Raw genomic sequence first — 12814 nt, 5'->3', positions numbered from 1 at the left:
CTGCCTGGCCCTGACCTGAGGCTCCAGCTCCTTTACTAGGCCTGGGAGGGGCCAGGCTCCCCTCAACAGAGGGTCCTGCCCCTCTCTCAGCCCAGACAGTCGGGGTGCTCTGGGCAGGCACTCTGGGCGGGCACGCGGCCTCACCGGGGCAGGTGAGGGGAGGGCAGCCTTGGAGGCGGTAGGACTCTGAGGGTCCCTGTGATTTCCCAGGAGGGCCGATTTTTCACCCCAGTGCAGATGCCAAGGCTCCCAGGGGGCCTTGCACCCAGATTCCTCGTCCTCCTTCCCTCTTTACCAGGAGCTGGGTCTTGGGGCCCCCTCTGTCCCTGCACCTCCATGGTGCCCAGCACAGCACGGTGCCCATAGAGCCCTACGATGAAGCCCCATCCCCACCCTACCGCCCAACCTGAAAGCTGGGAAGCAGCATCTTAACAAGTGCGGGCCTGAGACCACAGCCGGGAGGGTCAGCCCAGCCGCCTCCAGCTCCCCAGGGGCTCAGCCCCTGTAGAAGGCCCCCTGTCTCCCGCAAGCCCATAGTGGTGTCTACAGGCTGGTGGGTGGCAGATGCTCACTCACCAACATTCACACCTTCTGCAGCCAGGATGGATGTCACAAGGGGATGTGGTCTGGGAGCTGTGGGCGGCTGAGGGATAAACAACCTGAATGGGGCAGGTAGCTGGGGTGTGGCTTCCTGGAGGAGGGGGCATTTGAGCTGACAGGTGGGAAAAAGGAGGCTGAGTGTGCCAGGCAAGGATATGGCTGGGGCAAAGGCTCTGTGGTGGGAGGCAGTAAGGCCCATCTGGGGAGTGGAGGGAGGGCCAGCTTGGGGGGAGGACAGAGGGTGCCTCACAGCCCTCCAGGACCTGCCCCAGCTCTGGGGTGTTGCCAGGTAAACTGGAGTCAGCCTCCCTCGTTTTTGAATAATCATGGGGAGCCTCAGCACTGGTGCCTGAGTACAGGCGGGGGCAGAATGGCTGGTGAGGGGAACGTCGTGTCCAGCAGCCACTGGCCACAGCCTCAGGAAAGTGGGGTTGGCAGACCATGGCAGAGCTGTAGCTTGGGTGGGTCTCTGCAGGGAGGGGTCCAGAAGTCATCCGTGGGGAGCCCATCAGGCATTGTCCTGTTGCCATGGCTCCCGAGTGCTGCTAATCCTCACCCTCCTTGTTGGTACTGGCGTGACCTCTGCACAGTGTCCCCAGGCTTCACCTCACTTGATCCTCCTGGGGCTCAGGACCAGGGCTGAGAGGCTAGTGGATGCCTGCCAGGAGCCAGGGTGACAGAGGAGGGGCAGGCAGCCTTGGGGTGGACAGGCTGCCTCTCTGGGCATCTTCTCTCCTTTCACATCAGAACCCCCAAGAGGGCCCAGGTGAGACTACCCAGGTGTTAGGGTGTTGGGTGTGTCCCAGCCTGATGCTGTAACTGACCAAGCACCTGCCCACCCACGGGCCACGTCCCTGCTGTGTGACCTCCCACTGAGGATGGAGGAGTTTGATGGGGGCCTTGGGGTCTGGATAGCAGGAGTTGAGCCAACACAGCCTATCACCAAACGTGAACCCAGAGGATGCCAGAGGTTGCGGGAGGCTGAGCGGAGGGCCCAGCACATGAGGGTGGGCTGGGAGGAGTTTGGGAGGTCACACAGGGGTTCTGGAAGGATCTACCTGGGGAAGCTGCTGCTGTGTGTGGGCAAGGGGGAGCCTAAGTCTCTCCAGAGAGAGCAGAAAGGCAAAGAGCTGACACGGGGCAGATTCTGGGAAGGGGCCTGGGGCCTAGCTTCCAGCCCCCAGAGCCTGGCCTGAGTCTGGGCAGGGGAGGGGCCCAGAGCAGGAGGTTCAGCCTGGGCGGGGTGAGCAGGAGTTCTAAGTGGGCCCAGGAGTGAGGGGGGCCGGGGGACACTGAGCTGAAGTGGGCAAGGGGGTTTTGGGTCCTGCCTTTGGGCTAGAGGATCCTCCCAGGCTGCTCTGTTCCCGCAGCCCCAGGGGCCCAGGACCAGGTCCTGGCTGGGAAGGATCATGGTGTCTCTGGAAGGGACCAAAGTGGCCGAGGGCCTCAAGACAGAACATCCAGCACCCACCATGTCCCAGTGCAGCGCCCTCTAGTGGCTCATCCCCCCACAGGGTCCCAGGAAAGAGGATGTGGCCCCCCCCATAGCTTCACCAACACGAGCCCTTTGTCTGCATCCTCAGTTTGCCTGACTGCACAATGGGGTGGTTAGACTGGCCGCTGTGGTTGGTTGCTGGGTGGGGAGGGCAGACTGGGGGCTCAGCAAGGACTCGGGGTGCCCACACATTCCCTCTCCCCTCTTCACTGGACGCTAGAGACCTGGGCAGGTGCTCAGGAGTCCACGCTGTTGCTCTGAGATGATGGGTCCACCTCTCATCACCCTCTCTTGCTCATGGCCTGGTTAAAGCCCCAAATCCTGGCCTGCATCACTTGCCTGGCCAGGCCCCGGGGCACCCCAGTCCCAGGCTAGCCAACCTTAGGTTCTGAGCACAGAAGCCCATCCCAGGCCAGCAGCCAGGCTGGGAGCAGGGGTGAGGCTATACCTGGAGCAGAGCAAGCAGCCAGATGGAGGGGATCAGCCTCTGGGAGGGGGCTGGGTAGAGAGCTCCAAGCCCTCCTGGAGGGACCTGAGACCTGAGAGGGCAAGAGGCAAGATGGACCACTCATCTGGGATGAGAGCTGCCTGCTCCCCTGGCATTCCCACCCTGGCCACCTGGCTCAGGTGTGCACACCACGGTGCAGCCATGTGTGCCAGCTTGCTTCCCTGCCTTGCTGGCAGTCCCCGAAGCACAGGCTGAGTCTGGGGTACAACTCGAGAGGTGACCCTGTCATGCAAGAGAGAGGAGTGGGGAGGGTGAGACTAAGAGGGTGTATGCACAGGGTGGACTCAACCCACCAGGACAGGTGGCCTCCCCAAACTGTCCTTCAGAAAAATGGGGCTGGTACTTTTATACTGGCTCCTGTCCCCCACTGGTTGGGGTCCCCCCAGGGGATGAGCCTCCTATACTTCTGGGCTGGCTTCTTGTGGGGGCAACAGAGCCTTCCCTGCACCAAGGAGCCCTGGGCAAATCGTACTGGGAACAGATCCTGCCTGGGGTTGGCTGGGGTCCTCTAGGAGCCAGAGGTCACAGACCCCACTTACAGGGGAGCCACAACCTGACCCAGGGCACTGCCATGGACCTTTGCTGACTCTGACTCGAGACACCCTGAGCTAGTGCATGGGGAGGCCAGAGCTGACTGCTCAGGCTGCAGTGGCCCCTGAGTGTGTTCTCAGGATATGAATCCAGTGCTCTCCATTGTCCTCAGCTCCCAAGTCCCTCCCTCTGGTCACTCTCGGGGTCAGGTCACACCCCTTGCCGCGGAGACTACTTCTGCTGTTCCTTCTCTTTCTCACCTGGAGACTCCTTGCTGGAGTCAGGCCCCTTCTTGGAGAGTCTATCCCAGCCTTCCTGTCCCCACTGCTCTCTTTCTTGTCACCCTGATCCTCTGCATATATTATCTGCAAAATTTAAAAGTGCCTCTGTTAATTTTTTCTTTTTTTTTTTTTTTTTTGGTTTATCACCCCCTCTCCGCCAGTCTTGGAGCTCACGGGATACAGCCTTGTCTGCACAGCGTCTGCATCACCCAGTGCGGGCGTGGTACCTGGGAACACCGGGAACTCTGTGTGTAATGCATCCAGAGGGTGTGCGAGACCACCTTCCCACCTGGCCAGCCAAGCAGGACATGCAGCCCGGGCCTGGCTGGCCACCCTGTCCTGTCTGTTGAGCCCAGAAGGCCTCCCACACCAGCACATGGGGACAACTGGACCTCAGCATGGGCCGTGCCTGCTTCAGTACCAACATCAGGCCCGTTGTGCTGCAGCCACTGTTCCCAGCAGGACGTCAGGAGGGACACCTGCCTCTTTGTGGGCAGCCAGGCCTCCACTGCAGGCCAGGCTGGCAGCTGCCCATCGGATGGCCAGCAGGTCTCCTCAGCCTGTGGATGGAATGGGCTGAGAGGGGCTGTGGGGGAGGGCTGCACCACTAGGGGGTGGTTTTCCACTCCCTGGTTCCATTTTTCCTTGACTTGGCTCCTGGCCTCATGTCCTTGGGGGTAGGGGGAGCTGGGGGATAGCTGGGAGATAGGTGGGGGAGGGGAGCTGGGTGACTTCTAGAGCATGGGAGTCGGAGTCTGGCTGGGAAGGGGGTGCTCTGTGCTCCAGGGAGCCTCCAGCCTCCCCAAGTGGAGCCTGCATGAAGACAGACACTGGCCTCTGGGCTGGGATGTTTGGATCTCTAGGTGCTTTTTCTTGATTAAATCATAAGCCACAATCCTGGTAGAAAATGTAATATCACAGAGAACCACGAAGAAAAGAAAGGGTCCAGGCACACAGCCCCACTGAGTACCCCAATATAACAGGTCAGCATGACACTATCCCCTCGGGCGAGGGGCTTGGTGTCTTGGGGGTCTTGCCATCATCCGGGAGCACCTCATTTCATTCAATTGGGAGCTGAGCTCCCCCAGATGGGGGCAGGGTAGGAGCACTGGGGGCTGCATCCCAGGGAGGGACTGTCCAGCCACCCACCCAGCTCTCCCCGCCTGACAGAGCCCAGGTACTAGACTATGGTTAAAATCAGAAGCTGTCAAGGTGGGGCCTCTGAAGCAACAGCACTAGCATCACCTGGAAACTTGGCAGAAATGCAGATTCTCAGGCCTGCCCACTATCAGAGTCAGCATTCCCGGCCTGAGAGCTGGGAACCTGTGTATTGATGCCTCTATTCAGACGACTCTGATACCTGCTAAGGGGAGACCCCACGGAGTGACCCACCCAACCGGCTGGGCCACCTGCTGCCTCTTGGTCACAGTCTTGACCCCCATGTCTCCCTCGAAGCCCCACCCATCAGAGGCATAGACCTCCTGCGCTTCGTGCCTCCGAGTGAGAACTTCGGATGGATTCTTCGGGTCCCCTCCAACCCCTGCTGGGGTCAGGGCCCCCAAGCTCTGGTTTGCGGACCGAAGAGAATGAGGTGGGGGCGCCGATGTCATTGGAGTTGCCGCCAACTGGACAAGGGCTGAGAGCGAACGTGCGGAGGCCTCAGGAAGAAAGAGGCACAGACGGGGCGTAGGGCTCACGGGGAGTCGAGTGCCCGCCCCCTGCCCCGCCCAGGGCACCCCACCTCCCTCCGACGCGAGCCCCGCCCCGCCTCCCCGCCGGCGCCCCAAGCCCCAGCCTGGAGCCCTGAGTACCAAGGGACAGCAGCGCAGGCACTCGGCGGCTCCCCGCGGGCCGGAGGGCACAGCCCCGCCCGGGTGAGTGCCGCGTCCCTACCCCTTACCCACTCCCGCATCCCTGCCCGCGCCCCTTCCCTCCGCTCTCACCCGGCCCCGCGCAGATCCCCGTTATTCTCTCCGGGAGTCTCACCACACTGCGCGCAGTCCTGCGCCGCCCCGGCCCCGGGGCCCTCCGCGGGTCCCCCACCTGTGGTCGCCCTGTCCCTCCACGCACCCCCTGTGCACCCCTGGGATCCACCTGCGGCTGCCCTGGGTCTATCGTCTTCCCTTTCGTCTGCTCCTCTGTCTCCCCCGCCCCGTTCCCTCCGACCTCCTAGTTCCCGTATCCCTCGCCATCCGCTGGCCTCTGGACCCGATGTGCGAGTCAGGGCAGAAGCCGCAGGGAGACTGGGTCGACCTGCTCTCCCCACTGCGCCTCTCTGGGCCCGACGTCCCCGCGGTGGGCGCTGCAGCTGGGCTTGTCCAGGGGCTGGCAAAGGTGGGCGGCTCGCCCGCGAGGGTTTGCTGGGAGGCTGTGGCTGGGGTGGATTTGGGAAGCAAGCGGGATTGCGAGCGAGCAGGAGTCTCAGGGAGGGGGTGGGGCACGCGGGGTTGGGGGGCGTGGCAAGAGCCGAGGTCTGCCCTTTGGCCTGAGGGGAGGATGCGGGAAGACTGTCCAGGGTTCTGCCAGTAGCACACACAGAGTGCCTGGTCCTAGGGTTCCCAGGGTGTTTCTCCTGGATTGGGGAGGAGATGCGGTGCTGTCCTGCCGGCTAGGAACAGAGGCCCTGCCTCCCCAGGGCTTGGCACCTTGGCCCACTTGCCCCCTCCCCAGAAGGGAGAACACACCCTGGAAATTCACCTGTGTGCCATCTCCCCACCTAGGGTCCAGGTAGGGCCCTAACCTGCCCACCTGCCTGGCCCACTGCCCCTGGTCCTCCAGCCAGCCTGGGGTCCTGGGAGAGGGCAAGGTCCTGGAGCCCCTGTGGCTAACCCTGGGGACAGTGGCCACTTGAGGGGAGGACAGGGGAGGACAAGGAGCCTCCCAGGCAGACAGTAGTTGATGGCACCAATGACAGTGACCCCCATTAGTTCCTAAGAATCACAAGAAAGTGTGCTGGGGGTGGAATGTGGCCTTGGAAACTTCTTGCAGGATGTGCAGACCCGGGTGTGCAGACCCCGATGTGCCCCTGAGGAGGGGCCTCTGCCAGGCCAGCCTCCTTGTTGCTACACAGAGCCCCCCACACCCACCTCAGTTCTCCCCTCGAGGGGAAGGGATACCCCAAGACCAAGGCTGCCTTAAGGACAGATTGGGGCTTATTTAGGGGAAGGATAGGAGTGGGGGTTTCCATGGGCTGTGTGCACGGGTAAGGGTGGGGGAAGGCAGGCCTGGATGGGGCCCTTGGATGGTGCTGGGGCCTGACCTCTTAGTCATGACATCCCTGAATGTCTGCCTCTACCCTGTGCAGATGAGGCATGAGCCCCAGAGCACCAAGATTTGACCTTGGTGGTTTCCACAGCTGCCCTTGGGTGGAGGGGGCCAGTTCCCTCTTGTTGACCTCAAACCAGGCCAGCCTGGAAGGGGTTGGAGAGCCGAGGTACCTCCCCCAGGCATGGAGCCCTCGAGCTCCAAGGCTCCTCCCTTCTCCCAGGCCCAGCGGAGCATCTGGTCCCTTCTCTGCAGAGCCCCAGGCAGGTGACTTTCCTGGCCCTGGGGAGGAGACGCTGGCCACCTAGGCAGGCGGATCGGGAGCAGTGATTGAGCACCTATTGTGTGTCAGGCACCGAATGCAGCCTCTTGCTCACCTGAGCTCATTCCTCTGCTCAGCAACTTTGAAGGGGTCACTTAGCATGGAAATCCAGGGTTCAAAGAAGTGGCGTGACTTGCCCAAGACTACTTGGCGAGTGTGTAGGGGTGGGCTGGGCAGGGACAGGGACAGGGGCCAGCATCTGTTCCTGTGCTGCAGCAGTGGGTGGGCAGTCCCTTCCTGGAAGAGGGGATCTGGGTGAGAAAGCTAGAGTCGGCCTTTGGTCCTTCCACAGACCCTCCCCCACTGAATCCCCCAGCTGCAGAGGAAACAGACCAAGGGGATGATTTCCCCATGAGTGTGTGATTTCTGTAACTAAGAAGATTGCTGCCTCTGAATGAATAATGGCTTGGAATTACGTTCCAAGAGGCGGGTGCAGCCATGTCGACCTAATTTTGTTTACTGCTCTGAAGTTTAACTCAGGAGTTGGGGTGTCCAGGGGATGGTAGGGAGCCCCGACCATCTACTTGGCCCACTCTGGGTTCTGGGCAGTGGGGAGACCTGGCAGCGGCCTCAGAGGAGCCCTGAGCGGTGGAGAGCTTCCTAGAGACAAGGTGCTCATCTGCTTTAGAGTCAAAATCACATTCAGGTGCTCTGAACCCTTCTAACCCCTTCCTTCAGAGGCTCATCATTCTTCACCACCCAGCCCCGTGAAAGCCCCTCTTTGGGCATTTTCTGGGGAGGGTGTAGCCCCTGGGACTCTCCACCTAGATGCCCGTACAACTAACCCGGCTGTCTCCAGACCACTGTCCTAGAATTCATTCCCCACTAGCGCCTCAAGGGGGCTTGAAACCTTATTTTATGTTTTTTATTTTATCTTTTAAAAAATTTATTTTTATTTTTTTTTTTATTTTGTGGGGGAGGATAATTAGGTTTATTCATTTATTTTTAATGGAGGTACTGGGCATTGAACCCAGAATCTCGTGCATGCGAGGCATGCATTCTCCCACAGAGCTCTACCCTTCACCTCTTTTATTTCTTTTTAAAATGTGAAGGGAGCCCCCTCTGTGCCAGGCCCCAATCATCAGACCGATCCTGCCTGAGGGAGCAAGCCTGCCCCAGGAGGCCCTCCTCCCAGCTGGGTGCAGAGGCTGAATGAACACCGGGGAGTATGGGCTCAGCCCTGCCCTGCCTCCACCCCAACCCAGGCTCACCTCTTCCTGAGGGCCCAGAGCTCAGCCCGAGGGACCCAGCTTTGTCTTGAAATGCAGTCATCCCCAAACATCCTACCTTGGCCTTTTTTGGGTCACACACCTCAGATTAGGTCACAATATACAGAGCAGCAAATCCAGTGAAACACAGAAAAAGTTCTCTCTCCCTTCTGGCTGCTGGAGCCCCTGTGGCCTCAGCTACCCCCACCTCTGCTCCTGCTCTTCCAATCCCCCAATTCTCTCTTCAGCTGTATCCAGACGGCAGTTGATCCTGACTTCTGTGGGGCTTTTTTTTTTAACCCAGATGATGATTTTTCACACCCAAGAGTTGTAATTTTCAAAAATAGGCTCTTGTTCATTTCACTTCTTTGACAGAAGCCAAATTCATTTCATAATATTTTTATCCATGCCTTTTGAGGACCTTAAACATTTCAAAGTGTCTAAGCATTTCAGTGTTTATTTACTTTATTTCACCTGAAACAAGTCCACTGATCCACCTTTTTATTGCTGATTTTCTGGGTCTTGTTTCCCAGGGTCAGTTAGCATGAATTTGGACGTCCAGGTGTGTCTGCCCATCCGGAGCGGAGGGCTTCTCTCTATCACTGTCAGCATTGTTTATTCTGCTTCCCACATTGTCTACCAGATTTCAGTTTCCCCTCAACCCAGGGGTCCCCAGTCCAGGCCTGGCAGCTGCTGGAGTATCATCTACGTTGAGGTGGCTCGTGGGCATGGGGTCAGCCGACCCTGGCTGGTCATCACAGCCCTTTCCAGCCCTGCTCAGGCCCTTATCGGGCCCCCTGGAGGCACTTAGACTCCCTGCCAGCCCCCATCCCCTGTGTAGTGCTTTCCGAGAGTTCAGCCCCCATCTTCCCGTCCTCAACTTCTCATCAACGGAGGTGTTTATTTTCTCTTCTGTGTCACCAGTTTTATGAACTATCTCAAACACACAGAAAAGTCCAAAAATGATGTAACAGATCCACGTGTGCCTGTCATCTGGAACCACAGATGCCAAGATTTCCCTCTGCGTCCTGGCTCTTTCTCTACAAACACATCACACAGCTGAAGGCTTTCTCTCCATCCACTCCCCAAGATGATACACTTTCACACTCCCTCCTCCCAGTTTCCCCCACACACATGCATGTCCTCCTGGCCTGTGGCTCAGGCAATAATTCATCTGTGCCTGTCATGGGTTCGCTTGTTCACGGTATGTCAGGGTCTTCATCTGCCTATTCCCACTCCAGGTCCTCTGCCTGGGGCTTCAAACGTGGTGTCCTTGGGGTAGGGGTGATGGACCCACCCCCGAGTGTGTGCCCTCATGCAGCCATGTCCTGGATCATCTCTTTGGCCCAGCGACATCCATGCTATGGGCAGGGGGTAGCCGTTGGGGGCAGGGAAACCAACTCATCGTGGCCACATGGCCAGGGCTCACTGGAGATGGCACAGACATGGCTCACCAGGGTACTGTGTTCTTGAGAGCCTGGTAGATGCTGGCAGAACCTCTGCAGCCTGGGTCTGCCTTTTCAGCCACATGGGAAGCCTGACACCCTCCTAGAGGTTCCAGGAGACCACCTGGAGTCCAGCTCTGGGGTCACCCAGGAGAGCGGGTCTGGCAGGTGTCACTGCACTTCTGGCTAGCATGGGCTAGCCATGTCTGGCTGATGTCTCAGCCTCCTTATCATCCCTCCACCCCACTCCACCACCCTACAGGTCTCTAAGGAGGTGACTCCCACTGTCCTCAGTCCCTTACCTGCAAGTTGGGGGCTATCAGGTCCACTCCCAGGACTCCACAAGGCCTCGGTGAGAGGGTGCTAGCCAGAGGCTCGAGGATGGCTGTGGCTGAGTGGAAAGGGAGGCAGCCAGGGCGGGGAGGGGCGTGGGGGTGGTTGGGTCTCTGGGAGCCATCATGGTATCGACAGACGGTGTCGGCTCATGGGGCTGCCTGCCCATGGCCCCCACAGCTGCTGCCCCGCTGCTCCTTCCTCTCTGGGCTTGTTTTCCAAACAATTTGCTTAATGTGATTCCTGGTCCAGTTGAACATGAGTAATCGTGTTTACCTGACGCCGTGGGGTAATCCTGTGCCACCCAGGGCAGGTGGGGCTGGGCACACGGGAGATGCCCTCCAGGTCAGTCGCTCCGTGTCCTTCATTCTCTTGCAGAGGACGCGTCCAGCGCTCCCGCTCGCCCTGCCCTGCCCTGCCTGCAGCGGCTGCAATGGAACCTCTGTTCCCGGCCTCCCTGCCCACCAGCTGGAACGCCTCCTCGGCAGCCACCAGCAGCGGCAGCAGTGAGAACGGGACGCTGGTGGGGCCAGCGCCCTCACCGGGTGCCCGGGCAGTGGTGGTGCCCGTGCTCTACCTGCTGGTATGCACGGTGGGGTTGGGCGGCAATGCACTGGTCATCTACGTGGTGCTGCGCCACGCCAAGATGAAGACGGTCACCAACATCTACATCCTCAACCTGGCCGTGGCTGATGTGCTCCTTATGCTGGGGCTGCCCTTCCTGGCCACACAGAACGCCATCTCCTACTGGCCCTTTGGCCCTGTGCTGTGCCGCCTGGTCATGACTCTGGATGGCATCAACCAGTTCACAAGCATCTTCTGCCTGACCGTCATGAGCGTGGACCGCTACCTGGCCGTCGTCCACCCCATCCGCTCTGCCCGCTGGCGCCGCCCCCGGGTGGCCAAGCTGGCCAGTGCCGCGGTCTGGACCTTCTCGCTGGTCATGTCGCTGCCGCTGGTGGTCTTCGCGGACATCCAGGAGGGCTGGAACACCTGCAACCTCAGCTGGCCGGAGCCCGTGGGCCTGTGGGGCGCCGTCTTCATCATCTACACGTCTGTGCTGGGCTTCTTTGGGCCGCTGCTGGTCATCTGCCTCTGCTACCTGCTCATCGTGGTGAAGCTGAAGGCGTCAGGTGTGCGCGTGGGCTCCACGCGGCGGCGCTCGGAGCGCAAGGTGACACGCATGGTGGTGGTGGTGGTGCTGGTGTTCGTGGGCTGCTGGCTACCCTTCTTCATTGTCAACATCGTCAACCTGGCCTTCGTGCTGCCCGAGGAGCCCGCCTCTGCTGGCGCCTACTTCTTCGTGGTTGTGTTGTCCTATGCCAACAGCTGCGCCAACCCCCTGCTCTATGGCTTCCTCTCTGACAACTTCCGTCAGAGCTTCCGGAAGGTTCTGTGCCTCCGCAAGGGCTACGGCACAGAGGATGTGGAGGCCACTGAGCCGCGGCCTGGCCACAGTGGCCGGCCACAGGAGGCCACGCTGCCTGCACGCAGCTGCGAGGCCAACGGGCTCATGCAGACCAGCAAACTGTGAGGCCGAGGGCGGGTGGGGCGGGTGGGGCGGGTGTGTGGGGAGGGGCAGACAAGGGCGCAGAAGCCCACAGCCACCTCTTCAGCTTTTAGTCCGGAGAGGGAGGAGGACTGGAGTAGAAGAGGGGAAATATCCAGACAGCAGCGGAGGGGGGCGGGGGGCAGCCTCGCAAGGCAAACAGCAGACTGGAGAGACCGCGTGGGCGTACGCAAACGCCAGGTCCCCAAAGAATTCTGCTTCCCAGTCCGCAGCTAGAGCGGTCCTGTCCATACCCCAGAAACGCCGGCTTCCCCCGCCCCCAGTTCTGAAACAGGTCCTGGAGAAGATGCCCGCCAGCCTTGCTGGGAGAGGCCTGTGGGATCCTGGGTGCCTGGGCCTCCGCGAGGCTGGAAGGAGAACCAGAATGTAGGGGTCAGCTGGCCCACTTGGGCTTCCCAAGTCTGCGCAGAGCCAGACGCTGACCCCAGGAGGGCGCGGGGAACACACAGAGCCGTGTTGGGCAGGAGGAAGGCCAGCACTGCCTGGGCCTCGGCAAGGACCCCAGACAGAGGCCAAGCCCTGGAAACGAGATCACATAATGAGGGCGCTTGTGTTTGACAACCGCTCCCTGAATAAATTAGAGAATAAATGTTTGACTCTTTCCCAGAGCAAATATTGTCCCTGGAGCCGATCGAAGCCAGTGCAAATCAGAGCAAGTGGATCGTCCGTGGCTGGGAAGGGGGTGGGCAAACACCCAGCTGGAAGTGGGCAGCAGGGCGCTTAGACGATAAGGCGGGCAGCGTGTAAACAAGTGGCCAAAAGAAGTGACAGGCGGGGCTGTCCCATCACCTCCTGGGGGTGGCAGGATCAGCATTTGTCCTGGAGGATGTGGGGTGGGGGTGAGGGGTGTCTGCTCCTTCCATGGCTGGTGGGTGAGGGGAGTGGGAGGCTCATTTGGGACCCCTACTCCCATCCCTGGGTGCTTGGGGACCCAGCTGCCTCCCTGGCCCCAGGCTGAGTCTCCTCCACTCCTGGGCTCTGTCCTGGGTAGTTGCGGCCACAGAGCCTGGCAACAGAGTCACCGGGAGCTGGTGACAAAACCCACCCCAGCTGGGCCCTGGGGACCAGCATCCAGGGAGGGGCTGGTTCCCTGGGAGAAACTGAGGCCTGTTCAACCAGCCTTTCCCCAGTGCATGGTCAGGCCACCCCTGGGTTCAGATTCAAAGTGCATCCGCTCAAAATGACTTTGGCGAGCGAGCAGATGGCTCGGAAATATCTGCCCGGGTCAATTTCTCCCAATTGATCTGACATCCCGAG

General features: G+C 60.2%; 1 protein-coding gene across 1 annotated transcript; it reads left to right on the top strand.

Annotated features, from left to right (window-relative positions):
- Nucleotides 1–5249: 5249 nt before the first annotated feature.
- Nucleotides 5250–11522, top strand: SSTR5 (somatostatin receptor 5). The gene is made up of 2 exons (XM_032459462.1): nt 5250–5289; nt 10366–11522. Exon 2 carries the CDS (start codon nt 10421–10423, stop codon nt 11519–11521), a length of 1101 nt encoding a protein of 366 aa, XP_032315353.1. The 5' UTR covers nt 5250–5289; nt 10366–10420; the 3' UTR covers nt 11522.
- Nucleotides 11523–12814: the final 1292 nt, after the last annotated feature.

Source organism: Camelus ferus, chromosome 18 (assembly GCF_009834535.1).
Source record: "Camelus ferus isolate YT-003-E chromosome 18, BCGSAC_Cfer_1.0, whole genome shotgun sequence".
Taxonomy (NCBI): Eukaryota; Metazoa; Chordata; class Mammalia; order Artiodactyla; family Camelidae; genus Camelus; species Camelus ferus.
This window is presented reverse-complemented; position numbering and strand designations above follow the sequence as displayed.

Bases quoted from the DNA above. Each gene is read 5' to 3' on its own strand.
- SSTR5 (XM_032459462.1), top strand. From the start codon at position 10,421: ATGGAACCTCTGTTCCCGGCCTCCCTGCCCACCAGCTGGAACGCCTCC.